At 32.7% G+C, this 22400-nt stretch overlaps 1 protein-coding gene across 1 annotated transcript in view; it reads right to left on the reverse strand.

Annotated features, from left to right (window-relative positions):
- The window catches only part of LOC140441228 (dynein beta chain, ciliary-like), a 217054-nt gene that overhangs the window by 96754 nt on the left and 97900 nt on the right, over positions 1-22400 (reverse strand). The window contains exons 9-11 of the mRNA XM_072531813.1: positions 14273-14632; positions 9439-9826; positions 1442-1663 (exon numbers count right to left, since the gene is read on the reverse strand). Coding sequence (XP_072387914.1) covers positions 1442-1663; positions 9439-9826; positions 14273-14632 — 970 coding nt within the window. The remainder of the gene's footprint in view (positions 1-1441; positions 1664-9438; positions 9827-14272; positions 14633-22400) is intronic.

Here is a 22400-nt window from a genome sequence, read left to right on the forward strand (position 1 = left end):
TTTCGCTGTATTATTAACTATTCTTCTACCACAATTTTACAATCATTACCTTAGTCCAACCCTTGATAACCCTTTCTATTTCAGTTCAACCTCCCCTCCTTTAGAAATACAAACAGTTTTAAAATAGCAAGAAGAAAGACTCCCTCTTGATTGTTGACTGTCGCTAGGGATAGTCGTTCGCTCTTTCGTCTGCTGAGTCTCGCTAGGTAGACATATACTCTCTCTTGCCTGTTACCTATAGCTTGGTACAGACGTACCTCTCTTGCCCGTTATCTATCGATGAGAACGGACGCTCTCTCTCCCCTGTTGACTGTCGTCTTCAGAAACTGGTACCCGGACAGATTCCGCCTATGAAAAACAACCGCGAGTGTAAGCCTGTCAATACCGCGAATGTGTGGAGCAAAATTATTGGTAAGACTTTGTATAAACTTAATTCGCTATAATCTGTATAACCTTTTACCACATATCCTAATTTATTTGAACCAACCCTATATAATGCAGTCCTCATTAACCGAAATTATATTCATAATTTCACATATGTACACCCTTTTTGTACAGCCACCTATATTTTAAGGGACAATTAGTAAAATAGAAAAACATGTAAGACAGATAAAAAACAGCTTTAAATGAAATAATTTATTATGTCAAATTGGATATAATGCTGGAACAGACTAACAAAATCAACTTATTTTGGTTTCCAAAATGACATGTGCCTGATATCAACAGTTCCGAAGAATAACAAAGTCTTGATTCTTCTTTCTACCGTGCATAGCAGAGATGGAATCGACGAAGACACTCGAAAACCATTAAAAATTTAGATTATAATGCCACTAAACAAGGAGTAGATACGGTCGACCAGATGTGTGCCTCTTACTTACAGTACTTTAAGAATAATAAGAAGATGGTCACTTGCTGTGTTTTTTTAGACATTTGGGTATAGATAATATAATATTATAATAAGTGGTATAAATGCGAAAGTGAATTTTAAGTTGAACAACATTAACAACAATGAGAAGAAGACGACTTTTTTTAATCTTTATTTACAACTCATGGAATGCCATTTGAAGAAGCAATTCCTCATGCATTCCTAAAGACTTCCAGGCCAGTCAAGCCCAACGGTTTCTCTCGCGCTGAGAGTGATGTAATCTGAACCTAAATAAAGTCGGTCATGTAGTATGCAGTAAATTACTTAAGTCTTTGTCTAGTTTGTTTTGTCGACGTAGACGTAATAAAACTCATCTTCACCGAAAACAGGAAGAGAATCAAACTATCGAGGAAACAAGTAATCTCTTGTAATCTAATAAAAATCAAGATAAAAATAAGATTTACTGTTGCACGTATCCCTACAGCAATATACTCTACATATCCACATTATACATATTCATTTTTTGTTATAACAAGACAAAAATAATACTAAAAGAATTCGAACTTTATTTCTTACCGCAAAGAGCCGGCTGCGCAGGATAATCGTTAATCCACAATTCTCGTGGTTTTTCATCGTAAGTGATTACGCACTCACTAAACTGTTGGTGAAGGGTTGCTCGCATAACATCTATCACTCTGTTTAACCATATTTCTACCTTTCCCGTGCAATCGCAGAGATTTACAAAGGGTACGATTTCTTCGTTTTCTTTAGACTTCATTGCTTTTGCCCGTTTTGAACCTAGAAATAACGTATAAGTATGCATATCAAAAGTTTAACAAAAATATAAACTGGACCTTGTTTACAAGTATACAAACAAAGATTACACCGTATTCTATGATTTGGTTTCAAAGGCTAATACACAATTTTTGAATATATCGACGAAAAGTGGATGGGTCAAAAAATAGCGTGTCCAAACCATCTTCCAATAAAAAATTTTCCCTTGAAAAATTACCAGGACGAAATTTACGCAAGTGTATGGTTTGCAGCAATAGGAGAATTGTAATAAAGAGCTCTTACCTAGTTTGCGCAAGTTGTAAAAAAAAGGGACTTTTCCAGCACGGGAGTCGTGCTGGAAAACATAATTGAGATTTTTTTATAAATTTAATTTTTTATAAAAGGATATATTATAGCTTATTTATACGCAGATGTTATTTCTATTATGTTTTTGTAATTTACAAGAACAAGAAAGAAATTTTTTGTCATCAATTTTTTATTTCAGAATTGTTCAAACTATGCATACAACAAAAACATGATTTACTAACCTCCATAAAAAGATTAAAGAAGCGGCAGGCTTATATAAACACAAGAACACTGGATTCCTGACAGATACTCAGGGAAACATAGTACTGGAAATAGAGCATAAAAGGGATATTTGGATTAAATACGTGGAAAAAACTTTTGAAGATATACGAAGTAATATAACACTGGTATTACAACAAACACCAATTGCGAATCTGGACGACCATTTACAGTCGAAGAAGTAAAATATGCCATCAAAAGCACCAAAGATGGTAAAGCAGTAGGCCCTGATAATTTTCACTCAGAATTCTTAAAACTTATGGACTATGTTGGCATAAAATGGTTGACAAATATATTTAACAATATTAATGATACAGGCATAATTCCCCAAAAATGGTGGGTGTCAACTTTTATAAATCTTCCAAAAAAACCCAATGCGAGAAAGTGCGAAGACTATAGAATTATAAGCCTTATGAGCCATTTACTTAAAACATTTCTAAAGGTCATTCACAAAAGAATATATACAAAATGTGAGGAACAACTAACAAGAACACAATTCGGATTTCGTGATGCTCTGGGAACACGGGAGGCCCTTTTTGCTGTACAGGTGCTATTTCAGAGATGCAGGGATGTGAATTGTGACATATACGTATGCTTTATAGATTACCAGAAGGCATTTGACATAGTAAAACATGACAAATTAATGACTCTAATGCAAGAAATTGGAATTGACAACAAAGATCTCAGAATTATCAGAAACATTTACTACAATCAAACGGCCAAAATCAAAATAGAAGACCAGTTAACTGATAAAATTGCAATAGAACGTGGAGTACGACAGGGCTATATTTTGTCTTCATTGTTGTTCAATATTTATTCTAAATGGGTATTTAAGGAAGCTTTAGACGGTTGTGCGAAAGGAATACTAATAAACGGTGAATGGTTGAATAACATTAGATATGCAGATGACACTATAGTTTTTGCCGATAATCTGAATGACTTACAGATATTAACAAATCGCATAACAGAAGTCAGCAATAGATACGGACTAGCTCTTAACATAAAGAAAACCAAATTTATAACAATTAGTAAAAAACCAATACTAAACGCTCAACTTACAATCAACCAACAGAATACCGAAAGAGTCAAGCAATATACATATCTAGGCACCAATTTAAATAGCCAATATCATTAAAAACAAAATGCCGTCTATTGAACTGCTACATATTCACAGTTCTGCTCTATGGAATGTAAGCGTGGACACTGACTGTTGCATCTATGAATCGGCTCGAAGCTTTCGAAATGTGGTGTTATAGGCGCATCTTACGTATATCCTGGGTTGACAGAGTTACTTATGTGGAGGTCCTGCGTAGAATGGGGAAAGAATGTGAAATTCTCATGACCGTCAAAACTAAAAAGTTGGAATATCTAGTCTATCTAATATGTAATGAGAAATCAAGAACGTTACGGCCTTCTCCAGCTGATTCTCCAAGGGAAGGTAAATGGTAAGAGAGGACCGGGAAGAAGACGCATTTCTTGGCTTCAAAATTTACGAAAGTAGTATAACACGACTACCACTGAACTGTTCCGCGCTGCAATAAACAAAGTAAAGATACCCGTGATGATCGCCAACATCCGGAACGGATAGGCACTTTAAGAAGAAGATGCATAGAAATTTGTATACATTTAAAAAAACTAGCATTTAAACAATTAAAAACCGTTGTATACTGAAATATTTTTATACTGTATGTGTTTGAAATATTTCTAGTATTTGATTCGAAATAAAAATCTACTAATCTACATACCTGAGGTGAGCTTGCAGTCCACTCAAGTTTATAGATTGATAAGTTTCATGAGTTACGTTTGGAGGTTTTTTTTTATAACAATTAGAGATGAATAATTTGTTTTCGGAAATGGTTTTAGTGACTGCGGAACTTAATAACTATAAAGGAATAATTTCAATCTTGTACAAAGGATAACAAACCTGATCTACTCGACACGATTCGAAGAAACAAAAAGGTTAATCCACTGTAGTGGACAAATGACATCGCTAATGCAGTAAAGAACAAGAAACAAAAAAGAAAAAGCATATTAAAAGTGGCTACCTACAAATGACACAGATTATAGACCAATATAATATGCAAGATCAAACAGGGAAGTAAGAAATTTGGTAATATGTTCCCCAGGAAAAAATATTTCCTGGGAAAGTAAATTCGAATATATAGGGTCAAATTCTGAGTGAAACAAGACCGCAATTGACGAACATGATTACAACAACGTGAAGTGGAATACGATGAAGACAATGAAATATTGCAATACGACATCTAAAAAATCGGAAACATGCAGACCACAAGGTATACTGAACGAATTACTAAAATACAGCCACAAGTATTACGGGAATTACTACCGTATATTTTTATCTTATTCTTTAAAGCAGCGTTTCTTAACCTTTTTCAATCCCCGAACCCCTAAAAAAATCAAGCACAATTTCAAGAACCCCCTTAATAAAAAACACAATTAAATTAGGACAATTTATTGAAGTACTGAAAAAAATATCATTTTTAATAACATAAAAAATATTGTATTAATGTGAAGGTTGGTGCTGTTTTCTTGCTACTAACTTTGGTATATTTAAGTTGATATTTTTACTTAGTTGTAATCTTAAATCGGCTTCCAATTGCAGTCTGTTTCTGTACTTGTTTTGATATATACAATAACAGAGAATCCCTTCTCACAGAGGTATATAGATGAGAAAAGTAGTAAATGTTTCAGTGCTTCTTCTGATAATTCTTTGTAAACTGTTTTTAAATTCACCCAAAAACTTGATAAGGAAGATTCTTTAAAATTACATTTTAAAGCTGAATCACATGATATTTCTATTAATATTAATTAATCTAATAATTAATTTTCCTGCATTGTTGTCAAGCTTATGATATCGGAAATATCTGCGTTGAAACGGTCTGCTATCCAGTTTTTATTTCTGTCGGATTCTGGAAAATTACCTTGAAAAGAAGACCTAAAACCACAGAGGTGTGTAATTATTCCTTCTTCTACTTGTTTTGGCAACATTTCTTTACCACGAGATTCCAAAACGGTTATCAGTGTATTAAAAAGATTATAGTTTTTTGTTAATTGTACGATTAGTCCAAAGGTCAAGTTTTTTTATCTTGTTTCTAGTTCTTGTATCTAGTTTCTATTTTATTTTGATCTTGGAAGATGTTGTTATCCCTTCCTTGTAGATTTAAGTTCAGTTCGTTAAGGGCACTGAAGATATCAGCCAAATATGCCACCATTGTTATTAAAAGTATCAGCATGTTTATTTGCGCTGCCTTTAGAATTTAAAAAAAAAACATTCTGATCTCACCTCTGAGCTCAAAAACACTCGACACGACGCAACGAGACAACCAACGCACCTCAACATGCAATAATAATTGTTTTTAAATGCTTCCCATTTCTTCACAAATCATACCGAAAATACGGGAATTTAAGGGCCTGGCTTTAATAAAATTCACGGCCTGCACTATTTTGTCTAATACTGTTTTTAATTTTTCGGGCATTTTTTCAGCAACTAATGTCTCTCTGAATACAACAATGATGTCAGATAATAGATGGATTCATATTCTTCAGCGAGCCTGAAGTCCTGTTTGAATACCGGTCATAGCTCGAGCACCGTCTGCACTAACTGCCACACATTTATCTCACGGTATTTCATGAGTAGACATAATGTCTCACGCCTCAAAGCAGGCGCCTACAAAACAGAAAATCCTCAATTATGCCGTCGTTATATTCGTAACGAACAAATGCAAGCAAATTGGCGTCATTGCTAATATCGGTGCTCTCATCTAATTGCAAAGCATAAAATCTGCTCGCTTTAACATTCAAAATCTTGCTATTTAACATTTCCTGACATGTCATTAATTCTATTCTTTACTGTACTATTGGATAACGATATAACTTCCAATTCTTTTGAAGCTTTTCCTCCCAACGTAGCTGAAACAGCATTTTAGCGCACGGTAGTATTAATTCTTCTGCAATGGTGTGAGGCTTACTACTTTTTGCAACTAATAAGGATACTTCATCATTATCATTGGCTTTTACAACTCTTCGTGAGTTTTTGCCGCGTTTACTATTGCCTTCCATTGATTCCGATCCTGTGCTATTATTTCCCATGGCCTTACTTCCATCTTCTCCAGGTCTTCGCTGACTGCGTCTTTCCACCTTTTTCTAGGCCTTCCTGTCGATCTTCTACCATCTGGTCTTTCCCAAAACGCATTGCTAATCAGTCTGTCGTCATCACTCCGTACCACGTGGCCTGCCCATCTTAATCTATTGGCTTTTATGTATCTTACGATGTTTCCTTACGACCATATATAATTCGCAGGATTTTGCGTTCCCATACTAATAGCTTATTGATTTCTTTCTTTCTCAATGTCCATGTTTCACTTCCATATGTCACTGCTGGTCGTATTATGGTTTTGTACATTTGGATTTTGGCACGCCTTGAGAGAAGCTTTGACCTCATTAGATGTTGAATTGCAAAGAATGATTTATTCCCCGCCAGTATTCGTATTTCAACCTCCCGTTCTCCTGTGTTTTCACTGGTAATTGTTGCTCCTAGGTATTTAAATTCTTTGACCACCTCAAAATTATGATCGTTTATGGTAATGTTTTGTCTTATTCGCTGTCGTTCCTTTTTTGATACGACCATGTATTTAGTTTTTTCTTCGTTTATTTTCAGGCCTACGGTTAGTGTTGCTTCTTCAAAGTTCGATACTATATCCTTAACTTCCAGTGTTGTCTGTGCTACTGCATCTACATCATCTGCAAATGCGAGAATAATCTTTGCTCCTCTAGCAGTTATGTCTGGTTTGACTCTGGTATAGATTTTTCGCATTGCATATTCCAATGCTAGGTTAAATAGTAATGGGTCCCGGTCACCGAACTCAGACAGCGGGTCTCCCTGTCTGAGTCCGGTGCATATGCCGAAAACCTTTGAAGTTTTGCCTCCTATTCTAATTTGTGCAAAGGAATTGTTGACACACATTCAATCATGGTCAGCAAACTGCAATCATGGTCAGCTTCTTTGGTACGCCTAACTCCATCATTGCACTCCACAGTTTTAAGCGATCTATGGAATCATATGCTTGTTTGAAATCTATGAAAATCTTATGTACTTCTTTATTATATTCCCAATACTTTTCTAGCATTTCTCTGATAGTAAATATTTGGTCGATTGTTGATCTTCCAGGCCTAAAGCCGCATTGGTAATCGCCAATAATTTCCTCTGTATATGGCAGTAATCGTTTTAGTACAACTGAAGCTAATATCTTATATGTAGTACCGATTAGTGAGATTCCCCTGTAGTTGCCACATGTATCCTTTCTGCCTTTTTTATGTATTGGCACGATAATACAGCCACTCCATTCTTTTGGCATTATTTCTTGTTCCCAGGCTTCTTTCATTAATTGGTGTATTTTAGTTCTAAGTTCATGCCCTCCTTTTTTAATCAGTTCTGCATCAATATTGTCTAGTCCCGGGGATTTGTCATTTTTTAGGGTTTCTATCGCCGTGATAATTTCTTCCAGGCTTGGCGGGGGTACTTCTATCTCGGCCGTTTGGTACTCACAATTTGCTTTATTTCCACCCGCGTCTACCTAAACATTTAGAAGACTTTCAAAGTATTCAGCCCATCTTTCGATTATTTTATTTTCAGCTGTAATCATTTGCTCATTTTTATCTCTCACAAAGTTCGGTGTTCTTATATATGCACCTTTCTTATGTTGTCTTACTTCTTTGTAGAATTTTTTATTTTGCTTGCTTCTGTGTTCACGTTCTACTTTTTCAATTTGTTGCTGTAAATGTTGTCTCTTTTTTCTCCTTACTGTTCTTCTGGCTAAGGCTCTCTCTCTATTGTATTGTTCACGCTTTTCATCCGTCGGGTTTGCTAGGTAGTCGATTCGTCTTTTGTTTGCTTCTTTTAAGGTATCCTCGCATTCTTCATCAAACCATTTATTTCTTTTTGCTTTTCTCTTCCGACCTATACACTTCTCTGCTGTTTCTGTAATGATCGTTTTAATAAAGTGCCATTTCTGGTATATATTTTCTCTTTCATTTTCTTTCGTTTCCAACACCTGGAATCTGTTTTTCAATTCTAGTTGGTATTGTCTCTTTCCCTCTACTTCTTCCAATTTAGACACATTCCATCTTTCGATCTTCATCTGTTTGTCTGTTGTTTGTGTTGAGGATACTTGGTAAGAGGCTAATATACCATTTTCGTTATTGGCCCCAGTAGCAGTCTTAATTATTGTTTTTTTGCTTCGTTCTACTTACAAGGCTTTAATTTTGAAAAATGATTTAGATTTCTCACGAAGTTCTTGGTGTTTTGTTTCTGAATGACGTCGGAGTTTGACCGGATTAATTGACTTATTCGATAAAACTTCGTAGCATATGACACATTCTGGTCTCTCTTCACCGTTTAAATTGATACATGTAAATTCGAAAGCTAAGTAATCGTCACAAAACTTACCACATTTAACCTTTGAAGTCGATGGTCTTTCATTTGCTTCGGAATCGTTTGGCTTTAACCAGCGTTTCATTGTCACAATCACACTAAAAACGTAATACTTATCTATAAAGTTATCTACACCTCAACGCAACACAGTGGAAAACAATAGGTTTGGACAATTCGAATGTATATAATTTTACAGTTTTACAGCGTTTCTGGGAAACTAAAATTAGCATTTGAACGATCCTTTGCGGTCCATGCATTAATTTGACCGAGCAACGTGTCGCGATCACACAGTTCCTTTAGTAAATACTAGACAGCGTCATACATAGGCATGATTCATAGGGTCATTTGAACGATAGGGTCACAGAATGTGATTGTATCAATCGCGGGTTTTCAAAAAGATTCGATCTTTGTGAACGTATCGTTTGTGACCTTTTCATCACTATTAGCACGCTTTGTATTTTGTTTTTTGTAGTGATCGCTGACATTTACTTATTAATTTAAACGTCCATAGATACGACCGCGGAACCCCTTACACATGCTCGTGGACCCCTAGGGGTCCGGGGACCACAGGTTAAAAAACCTCCAAAAGACATGACTTATCAGCCGAGTGGACCAAATTAAATATTAATATCATCAATAAAAAAAGAGATCAAGCTACATTGGGTACAAATCTTGTTGCATCAGTTAAATGTGTAATACCCCAAACGGTATAGCTTAAAAAATATTTTATTTTAATGGTAAAAAAATAAAAGAAGTTACCTACCCTGATCAAAAATCAATCTTCCTATTGAATCAAATAGTTTAGTTAAATGACGTTGAATTAGTTCTGGTTGATTACCATTGGATAAAATATCAAGTAAATCAGCCGCCGAGACAAAATAAAATCTTGGAAATGCTAAGCGTTTGGTCTCTAAATAATCATTTAACGCCTTCTCGCACAGCGTCAAATCTGCCAAGATGGCCTCTAATTTTTCGATAAGACCAGCTTTATTAGTTGATTTGACTATGTTCGGAGTTGACGACAGATCTCTTAATACCTCCTTAAACTCTCGATCGATTTTATCGAATCGGCGGGAATCTTCTGGTAATTGATTCCGTATATCTTCGGAACCAATGAAAATACTTTCCAAGTACATCCATTTTCTTTGAACCTAAGAAATGCCATAATTAGCATTTATATACTTTATTCTTAATACAAAATGTACATAGGTGATTAAAAATTTTCTCTAAAACTTTAGAAAAGGATAACAAATCACTTGACATCTAAAGAATGCAAAGAATAAATTCAAGTTACATACTTTGCGTGAGAAAATGAAACGTATTAGGTTTAATTTTTTTTTTTTTTATATGGCTTCGGCAGTTTGCCATACAGCCAGTTACATGATCTTTTAATCTCATTAGGTACAGTAAAAAGTTTTTTTAGTTATTTGCAATCGAATAGACTAAAATAGATAAAAATATATAACATACATAGGAGAACTAGGCCACGGTAAATAGGATTAAACATATAAAGGACAGAAAACGAAGGTAAAAAGTAAAAACCAATTTTTTTTTAACTAAAGAAAAATATTACATTTGGTCAAAAAATCGATTATGCAATCGTAAATTAATCTATTTTGAGTCGCTAGGGCAGATGAAGGTTTATTCACTCTTTTCTTTTTGAGCTCCGCATAGTTTGTGCTGTATAAATAAAACAGTGTGCAGAACAATGTTATATAATTATTTAGTATATGAAATATTTAAGTTTTTTTTAATTGTACATTGGTTTCGATAATTATAAGTCATGGTCAGCATTTGTATCTTCCTGGCGTCTCGTCTGCAATAGTAGCAGAGCTACTGAGTTTTCTAAGAAGAGGAAAAAACCTTATCTATTGTTACAAAAAAAATATTTTAGAAGGTATTTGCAGCATTGGGCAATGCTGAAATATAAGAGAGGATAGATGAGGTATTTCCAATACTTGAAAAGTTTATCTGTCAAACGGATGGTATGAAATTTGCAAATTTAGATGAAGCAAGGTATGACAAGTTTCTTGCCACATATAAAACAAGTGATACTAAGGTGTTTATAAAAAACCTATTAGTTATGATTCCTTAATCTTACCTCCATTCTAACGCGAACTGTAACAACCATAGTAACTTTAATGGTTCTTAAACCTGAAGATAATGGTTGGAGCCAACTGATACTGCTAAGACTAAGTCAAGTAAAGATCCGAGATGTAATGTTATTATTAAAGTATTAAAACTACCTTTCTTTTTTGATGACAAAATCAGTAATAATGAATCATATAATAATAAAGAAAGTAATGGTGACATATCAGCTGATGAAGATTAATTTAAAAATTGTCCACTCTTACAATATCCATCCATTAGGTGACACTTTCGATCATATTTCTCACCAAAAAGCCCAATGTATTTCTGACAATAAAACGCAAACCCAGAAACGCAAACTGGCCCAACTTATCTGTCAGCAAAATCTACAGCTCCTTTTGAGTCAACAACATTTTATTGTTGTACGCAATTTCTCAGATATTCACATATCCGATTTAGCTACCAAAGGTCTGTCAAAAGGCTTCAACTTTTCTGTGACTCCTCTTTCCATCCCAACTGAGAATATTATTTGTCAAACTGAAGAAGCTATTTCTCATCTTCCTTTCGATCAAGCCGAAGTTGCTAGACAAGATGTAGCCAGAATTCCCTCTACTTCCAAAATCCTCACTGTTAAATATCAGTCTTTCAGTACAACGTGGCCTTAAAGAATTTTATAACAACTTTAATATTCTCATCCTTCTGACTGACAAAGGTAATGCCACTGTCATTATCAACTCCAATTCTAATTATTTAGACAAAATGTTCGAACTTGTCAACTACACAGAATACAAACGCGTCCAAAATCCATCAAAAATAAGTCCACTCTACCTCCAGACATCAAAAAATCTCTTTCCAACTCGATAAGTATACGGCCTGCCAAAAATCCATAAGTGTCTTACTCAGAAATTGGCAAAACATCTCCCCTTATCGTTACAATCATTGTTCTCGTCCTTTGTCAAAAATTCTTTCCATTGCATTGATCTTCTGAAAAACATTTCTATTTCATCCTATATCCATAAGATATACTAGTTAGTTTAAACATTGTTTCTTTATTCACCAACATTTCTATTGATAAAACCATTTCCATCTTGGACTCTACACATCACATCCCCTAAGCCACATTATCTCTTATAAAACACTATATATCTAATACATCATTTTCATTTCAAAATCATTTCTATCGTGAAATCAAAGGTGCTCCAGTGGGATCATCCCTTTCTACAGTAATAGCTCATATCTACATAGAGTATTTTGAAACAACAGTCCTGTCCTCATCAAAACTCAAACCTACCTGCTCGTTACGGTACGTTGATGACACTTCTGTCATTTGGCCCCATGATAAAGACACATTAGAATTTTCTTTTCTCACCTGAATGGAATACATCCCAGTTTTTAATTCACGATGGAGGCTGAGTCTGTAGCTTCTTTGCCATTTCTTGATATTCTTATTTAGAAACACGTACCTCACAGTTTTTACTATTCCAGGTACCGAAAACCCAATCATACAAACCGTTATCTCAATGTACAGTCACATTATAACACCGCCCAATTCAATTCAGTTATCAACACTCTTGTTTCGTGTTCCATAAGACATAGCGACTACAATTACAGATGATTTAAAGGAAAAGCTTCATTTTTTGCACTTTTTCCCCAATTATTGTTATTTTTAAACAATAAACATTAAATTTTTTATTTTTAGCAAGTTAAATATTATGTGAAATTGAAAAACAAAACTTTTATTTTATATAATTTTTTTATTTGAAAAAATACGACTCCTATGGGAACTGTCCATTAAGGTCTGTCTAAAGTCTATATACCTACTTAGTTCTTCTTTTGTAAAAGTACTTGACAAGATCGGTAGCACACCAGGCAGCTATTGTGACTCTACTAGACCTTTCCCCTTTACACATAGCTATAAGAGGGAACGCAAGTGTGGGAAATTGTGGGACTGCGAGAAATCCTGAACAACGTAACGGTTAGATCAGTATATTAATAAATTAAATCAGAGACACATGCCTAAAGTACCTTTTTAAGTAGACGATTGCCCACTAGAAGGATGGGGCAGACAAAACACTTGATCCAGACTGTAGGGTAATACCTGGTACACAGACGGATCTAAAACTGCATCGAGTTTAAATAACAATAAAAGAAAATAATCTTCAACATCTCCAACATATAATCAGTGGATGTCAAAAGAGAGTAATATGGTTACAGCTCAAAACAACTCTTTAAGAGGATTATTAAGGTTTCGATTTGAACTCCCAACTAGTAGGACTACTAGTTGAATAGTCGACTCATGCTCCGACTTGCAATCAAACTAGCGCTCCAGTTCTAGTGTACATCGCTCAGCTAAAAAATGTATCAAAGTCTACGAAAAATATAATTAGGATGCGGAAACTAACAGCAGCATTGTGCTTGTTAGCCTTACCATTTGAAAAGACTGAAAAAAATGTTAAATGAAGAAATTATTCGTTGATTGTGTGAACTATTGCCACACGAAGTTGCTCAATGTTATTGATGAGGATGAGTACAGAAAATACCGCAGAACGCTATGTTAATAGTTTTTTCGTACTTCTACATCTACCTAAAACAAAATCAAGAAAATTCGCTTATGCTGACGACCTGGCCATTGAAAACCTGTCTCTTTCATCTGTCAAGTCAACTTTCGGAAGATACTCTTAATGTAACTCTAAATGACACAGCTATGTGGAAAAACTTGCTGGAATAACTTGGGGTGCTTCTGCACATACACTTCGAACCTCTGCGATATCTTTAGTTTTTTCTGTGACAGAATATTGTGCACCAGTTTGGCTAAATAGTGCACATACCAGCAAAATCGATGTCCAACTTAATCCAACCATAAGAATAATCTCTGAAACAATAAAATCAACCCCAATGAGATGGCTCCATATTTTAAGTAATATTGCTCCACCAGATCTACACCGTACAGCAGCGGCGAAAAGTACCAGAAAATTGTAGCCAATGTACAATTACTTATTCATCAAGATATACCACACATCACTAAAGAGTACCAGCGGCTGAGATCTAGAAATCTTCCAATCGTAACTGCCCGAAAAATGTATGATACTTATAATATACATTGGCAATTCTCAACAAGATGGATACCCTTTAAATGTTCCGACTGGTACAACTAGATCCATGGCTCACGGTCCAATATCGGATCTAACTTCGGAGGTTGGACCACAAGTCGGACTAAATATCGGAACGTGAATGCTCCGCTTTAGAATAGCTGCTTCGAAAGCTAGAGTGTCTATTATGATTGCCAACATTCGTGGAAAAGCAGATTGGTTAAAATTTTTAAAAGTGACCTTTAAAAGCTGGTACTTTTTAAAATTTATACCTGTTATGCTCAGCACATTGAGTGATGTGGTAATATAACATAACAAAAGTAGCGTGAAAGTAGTGAAAGTGTGAAAGTAGTGTGAAAAAAAACTAAATAAGTATAAAAAGTAATATGACTAAAACAATATTTAATAAAAATTTCAAACCTCAAAGTAGACATTTATAACTTGGTCAGCGTTTGATAACTTCTTCTGCCACTCCGATACTTCGTCCAAAAAGAAATCTATAAACTTAGAAGTCATCATATTCTGAAGAGCAACCTGATTTTCTTCCAAAGTTTCTACAATTTCTTCCCCTATTCTGAGTATACGCAGTTTGGTTCTTTCGTGCGTATCAAACTCAAATTCCATTACATTCCAAGTGGCGTTGAGTTCTTTCAAAACTTTCTCCATAGCCATTTCTTTAACAGACTTATCTACTATAGTTTTTACGTCTTCTTCATATTCATGAAGATTTAAAGCAAGCAAATCTCTTAGTGTAGTTTCATCTGTCATGACGAATCTTACCTGTCAAAGAAAAAAAAAGGTTGGAGTAGGAAAATAAAAATCCTTAATAGTATAAGCGTTTATTATAAAAAGTAAAAAAGCTATATAAGGAATCTATAACTAGAAAGATAAAATCATGCATTTGTAGTAAGAAAGTAAAATTTATATGGACGCATACAATTATTACAAAACTATGTCTACAAGAGATATTCAATATTAGTGTGTAGACCAACAAGTTATAAAATTTGCTGTTATTGGTGAATTTGCTCTAGTAACACAAAGTTTATTTTAGTGTTATTAAAAGTTGTATCAAAATCACACATGCTATATGAAATGTATCTCAAAAATTAAGCGGGAATTAGAAGGCAATTTTCTAATGAACTAAAGATGGACTTTTTACTATATTCCAGTAGAAAAAATGTATAAAAGTATACATTAAATACACAATTTTTTAAATTAAATTGGAAAATTATGATTTCAGAAAATTGCCTCACTAATAGTTTGTAGAAAATGTACTTGTTGCAGTTTTGCAACTGTGTTTAAACATTGTTAAAATATTAACAGACTTTTTGTTAGTTTTGATTCTCCCCGTATATTTGGCCAAGATTTTGACTACAAAAACACAGACGCTACTGAACAAAAAACGGTTGTTATATAATGTTGCAATGAATTGGGCTGTTCATTCATACATTGTATCTTAACAATAAAACATAGAAAAAGGAGCGTCTTTCGTTAAAATTGCAAATCGCTTTGGTAATTATCGCCCACACGTAGCGTCAACTTGGAAAAAACAACTCTTTAACTAACCGCAGTTTATCAGTTAGTAACAGACTGTCGTTTCATTCAGTAGGGGTAATGGCTACTCAGTCATCGGAGATACGAGTTCCATCTGCCAAGCGAGTCAGTTGAAAGAGAGAGTCGTTCCATCTAGTAGGGGTGGAGGCTGCTCCGACATCATCAATACTTTTTTGGTTCCTGTATGTCGTAGATATTTATATTTATATTTTATATTTAAATATAAATATCTCGAAAACAAAAATTATGACCAATTTGGTACCCAACCAGAACATCAGTATTGGTGGGAAAGAAATAGAACTCGTAGATAGATATAAATACCTGGGACATGAAATTATGATTGGCAGGGATAACCAGACTCATGAACTGAAGAGAAGAATCGGCCTTGAGTGGGCAGCATTTGGAAAACTGAGAGAAACTTTTAAAAGTGAGCTGCCCACATGCCTAAAGAGAAAGGTATTTGATCAGTGCGTCCTCCCAGTCTTGACGTACGGAGCAGAAACACTTACCTTAACAAAAGCAGCAGCTATCAAACTGAGAGTCACGCAGAGAAGAATGGAGCGGTCCATGTTAGGAATAACTCTGCGAGACAGAATAACCAACGAAGACATCAGGAGAAGAACCGGAGTGACTGACATCATCGAAAAGATAGCCAGACTAAAATGGAGATGGGCAGGACACATAGCCAGAATGACAGATGGGCGATAGACAAAGAGGTTATTGGAATGGAGGCCAAGGGAAGACAAGAGAAGCGTCGGTCGACCACCTACAAGATGGACTGACGATTTAAAAAGACTCAATAAAAACTGGATGAGAGCGGCGCAAGATAGACGGGGTTGGAAACATGAGGAAGAGACCTATGTTCAGCAGTGGACTCTTGAGGCTGGATGATGATGATGTCGTAGAAGACGTTATTGTTGATAGCGGGTGGCGCTATCATTCTATTGGGGTAAAGTATAACCTATACAATTTGTTACTAAAACTATTTGCTGCTATATCCAGTACCGTTTACTGGTATATGCATTATTGTTGCTTTTATATTTAAATACGTAAATCATTAACTCTATTTAATCTTGTGCCGCGAATCGAAAGACATCTTAATCTTTATTTGGAACATTTAAATTTAACTTTATCAAAACATTTATTTACTATATTGTATAATAGTTGTAGTTTTGTTTTACTATTTGTATCTATATATATATATATACATTACATTACATTGATATTTATGTGGCAACCAGCTGTAAAATCATTCATCTTTCCTGCCGTATCATATTTTATCATACTCCTGATTTAGTTTGTATGATATAGATATCCACAATTCTTCTCATAATATTTAGTTCAAAATAGCTGTATTTTTACGCTAATTCGTTCACCTTTTATAAAGCAATCTGGGTTATGAATAATTACTTTTTTGTAACTTTTACCACGCATATTTTAATTTGTAAATATTAGGGATTTATATAATCTTTATGTATATATAATTTGTTTAGTGATTTTACCTTTTAAATAAAGTTTCATATATTTCTCTTGCTTTTATTTTCTATGGTAATATGCATACTCAATGCGAAAGGCAGAAAATTAGCGACTTCTAGATTGAACATAGACATTCTCCCCCCTTTATGATAGCTTTATATGCTTTATAAGTTTCTTTTATTTCTCTTGCTTTTATTTTCTATGGTAATATGCATACTCAATGCGAAAGGCAGAAAAGTAGCGACTTCTAGATTGAACATAGACATTCTCCCTCCTTTATGATAACTTTATATGTTATATATATATATATATATATATATATATATATATATATATATTTAATCTTTAAATATATATATATATATATATATATATATATATATATATATATATATATATGTATATATATATATTGTAACGATTGGGGTTTATAGAAAATAATTTATAAGTTATATACTACATAATATTAGATATAAAAAAGTATTTGATTATTTTAAATAAGTTATATACTAGAGAATTTAATAAAAATTATTTATGTGAGGGTATTTTAAGAAATTAGCATATAAGAATTGCAAAAAGTTGTATTTTAGTAATTTTAATATTGTAAATAGATTTAAGTGAGCCATGTGCTTAGGCAACCAAAAATACTCTCGGAGATTGACAGATATTTATACTCTGAAGTGACGTTTAAGATTATTTACGAATATAAAGTGGGTTATAATAATATATTGTTTGAAATGTGTATTTTATTAAATTAGAATGTTAAGTTACTAATTTAATTATATATTCTGATCTGAAAAGCCTAAATGTAAACAAAATTATTAATAGAAAAGAATGGAATTCTCTGGATCTCCGGAGATGGCCATGTTTGCGAAATGGTTTGTTCCAGAAAATTCATACAAGTATGAAATAGAACAAATTGGAACATGATCTCTTACGAGATGGTTCTAGAATGTCCAAAAGATATAAATACCCGTGATTTGGATTCAAGATGGCAGTTTTTGAAAGTTTTTAGTCAGAAAAGTTTTATTAATTTTTTTCAGAAGAGGAAGTTTTTAAGTTTTTTAGTCAGAAGTCAAGCAGTTTATTATGAAAGTTAGTTAGAGTCAGTGAATCAAGTACAAATAGTCCAATAATTTAATATAGTGAGTTAAATGAAGATTAAAAATTATGCATATAATTTAATGCACATTTATAATTATACACAAATAATTATTGAAGATAAAAAAAGGTATATTGGAAGAAATTAAATTATATTATGGTTGGAGATTAGTATAAATCAACTTATAATAATTGGATATTGGTATATTGAAAAGAAGAATAAATATAAATGCTGTTTGCTGGTTTGGTTGGTGGTGTATAGATGCTGGTGAAGAAAAATATATCTTAAATTGGTAGAAGCTGATAATTGAAAAAAGTAATTTCACAAAAAACAAGGATAACTGAAGTACGAAGACATTCAGTGGTGATTAGAATCTATATACTTAGTGGAAAATAGTTCATTTAGGCATTCAGTGAAAGAAAGGTACAAAATTTTGTTAATATAATTTAGTTAGTGTCATAACAATTTCAATTTTGAAGATAGTTTTGTTTAAATTGTAGATTGTCTATAGAATTTAATTAGTTTTATAAGAATATCAATTTAAAGATAGTTTATTTTAAATTTACATTGGCTAAGTTAGATATATATGTGTGTTTCATAATAGTTATAATAAAGATAATTTAAAAAAGTACTTACAAGCTAATTCTTTGAGAACCGCGATAAAAACCCTATATTATTAAAAATACTCATTGCTCATCATTCAAACAAAAAACACATCATAACAAATTGGCACCCAACGCGGTGGCTCTCTATTTAAAAGAATTAGTTTGGGAAGATAAGTGCTCTCATATAAGTAAATTAATTATCAGTAGAAAGAAAAAATTATAGATTTTATTTTTAATTATATTTGAACAAGTAAAGTCTCAAAATGTCTCAAGGAAAGAAAGGTACAAGAAGCAAAAAGAATGAAGAAGATGTGGAAGTAGAAACACAACCTATACAAGAGGAGAGTTTAGTTCAAGTTCCACAAGATACTGCAGAAATGAATCCAGAAAGAGAGGAAAATGTCAATATGGCAGCTTTGATGTCATTAATGATGCAGATGAACAAGACAATGGAAGAGAATTCAAAAGAAATCAAAGAAGACATGAAAAAAATGGAACAGAAAATGGAAGAGAATACGAAAAAATTGGAAGAGAATTCAAAAGAAGTCAAAGAAGACATGAAAAAAATGGAACAGAAATTGGAAGAGAATTATAGAAAATTAGAAAAGAAAATAGAAGATAATAATAATAAAATTATAAAACAAATGGATAAAAAACTTGAAGCTGCAGAGAAAAAAGTAGCAAATGAAATAAAAAGTATACGGAATGACTACAAGAAAAGGATAGACAATGAGAGGACAGAAGTAAAGAGGATTATTCAAGATAATAAGATAGATATAGAACAGAAAATAGAGTTACAGAAATGTAACTTAGAAGTAAAAATTAACGAAGACAGGAGAAACACAGAAGAAAAATTAGACGATATACAACAAAATATCCAAATAAATTGTAATCAAATAAGAAATGTGGAACAGAGAATAGATGATATTTCACAAATGAGAGACATAGGGAGACCTTACTTAAATTTAACAAATGAGACTGGGATTAAATTCTCTGGTAATATAAAAAATTTGCATCCTAGAGTATACATAAATAGTTTAAAACATAAATTAAGATTTGTGAATAATATTAATGATATTAAAGATTATATTAGAGTGACATTAAATGACAATGCAGCAACTTGGTTTGCTAGTATTGAAAATGATTTAGATAACTTTCAAACATTTGAAAATAAATTTTTAAATTATTATTGGGGTGAATTAGAGCAAGCAAAGTTTAGAGAAATTCTATATTTTGGAAAGTATAATCAAAATTTAAAATCAAATATGGTAGATTATGCATTGAAATTGATAACAGTTGCAAAATATTTAGAACCACCACTTAGAGAGGATGAAACAGTCTTAAATGTATCTAGACATTTTGATGCTGATGTTGTGCAAACCGTAACTGTACAAAATATTCAAACAATAGATAGTTTTATTAATTTTATTCAAAGAATACAAAGAGGCAATATGACAAGTAATAATAACAACAGAAAAAACAATAATAACTTTCAATATAATAAAAATGATAATCAACAATCTTATAGACAATCATATAACAATAATACTAGGTATGGTAATAATTTACAAAATTTTAATAATAATAACAGTAATCAAATTAGACAAAATTGTAATAACAATACTAGTTATAATAGACAACATTTTAATAACAGTACTAATAATAATAGACAAGATTTTAACAATAGAAGAAATACAGAACGACCTAACTATAACAGACAGGTAAATTGTGTTCGAAGGAATAGAAGCTGCGAAGACAGGGAACGAAATAGTACAAGGCAAGAAAATGTGAGTAGAAGTCATAGTAGGGAAAGACATAGGACATCAGATCCAAGTGGTCAGATACAATCTGACAATTCTAATAATCAAAATTTTGTGCAGTAAACTTTCTGAATTACAAGTTAGGCCATTGCTATTATGAAAAACCTTCTGAATTTATTTCTTTAGATGAAGATAAAATTATTGAATCTATTAATTTAATTTATATAAATGCTTTGGCCAAAAATAAAATGATTAAAATTATGATAGATACTGGTTCAGAAAGTACTTTAGTCTCGGAGAATTTTATTTTTAATACATTAAAACTATCAGATATAATAAAGATTCCAAAAATTAAAATTATTGGTGCAAATAATAAGAAGTTGGGTGAAATTGATAAACTAGCCAATTTTAAAATTAATATTCTTAATAAAGAAATTAATATGCAAGGATTTATTGTCAAGGATTTATGTGTTGATATATTAATGGGAAATGATGAATTGGAAAAGAAGAAAGTAAAGATAGATTTTGAAGAAAAAATGGTAACTTTGGAAGGGCAAATAATTAAATTTATGCAGAAAGATGAGGTGGAAGAAGGAATAAGAGTTGATAGGATATTATTAAAAGAAAATAATGATGTTTATGAAGAAGAAATGTATTTTGATGATAGGGAAATGTCCCAAAAGAATGTAAAGAATAATTATTGTAGTGAATATTTAAGGAATGGAAATTTTAAGCAGATGGATGCCTACGAGGCGGAGTGCGTAAAATTGGAAGCAAGGAATAATGAGTACATATTGAAGAATAATGTGATTTGTAAAGAAGAAGATATGATGAAAGTTTTAAATTGCCCTGAAGAATATAAATCAATAGTCATTTCCATATTGCAGCAACACAAGGGACTTGTCAATAAAGAAAATAGAATTGCACAAAATTATATCCATAGTATAAAAGTTAAAGAAGAAAAAGATTTTAAAACAAAATCATACCCAATACCATATAAATACAGAGAAGAAGTAAACAAAACAATTAATAATATGTTAGAAGATGGGATCATTGAGAAGGCAGACACACGTTTTATTAACCCCATAGTAGTAGTACGAAAAAGATCAGGTGAAATCAGGTTATGTTTGGATGCAAGGAATATTAACAAGATTACTGAAAAGCAATTTGAAGCACCAATGAGTATAGATGGAATATTAGGAAGAATTACAGGAATGTCATTTTTCACTAAAATCGATTTACAGCATAGTTTCTGGTTAATACCTCTAGAAAGAAAAAGTAGACAGTATACAGGATTTCAGATAGATGGAGTAGTATATCAATTCAAAGTAGTACCATTTGGACTTCAATCATCTTGCATCTTGCTGTATCATCACTACATTGATGATATATTAATTTTTTCTAAAACGGCTGAAGATCATGAGAAACCCCTAAAAACTATAATAAATAGATTAGACAAAGTTGGACTAAAAATAAATCAAGAAAAATGTACATTTTTTCAAAAAGAAGTCATATATCTAGGTTATAAACTTAACACTAAGGGAATCAACATTCATTTTGAACATCCTCAGGCAAATCCTGCAGAAAGATATATTAAAGAAGTTATAAAATATTTAAGGATACTGGTGTCAAAATCAACACGAAACTTGGCAGCAACATATACCACAAGTAGAATATTTTTTAAATAATACACATAATTTGAATACAGAGGAAGTACCAGAATATTTAATGTTTGGCCATATAGGAAACAGAAAGTGGATTAGTGAATATAATCAGGATATGTTAGAACAAGTAATGCAGAAAGTGAATAACCGAATTAGGAGGAAAGCTGAAAAATATATCAGAAGACAAAATCGAAATATAAAAAAAACCAATCACATTTCAAAACGGAGACCTAGTGTTAATTCGTTCACTTAGAAAAAGTAATGTTAAAGAAAACCGTTGTAAGAAATTACAACCAATGTTTGAAGGTCCATATACAATTGAAAATCAGAATGGACTAAATAGTTATGTGTTAATAGATGCAGAGAACAGACTAAGAGGCCTGTTTC

Source organism: Diabrotica undecimpunctata, chromosome 5 (assembly GCF_040954645.1).
Source record: "Diabrotica undecimpunctata isolate CICGRU chromosome 5, icDiaUnde3, whole genome shotgun sequence".
Classification (NCBI taxonomy): Eukaryota; Metazoa; Arthropoda; class Insecta; order Coleoptera; family Chrysomelidae; genus Diabrotica; species Diabrotica undecimpunctata.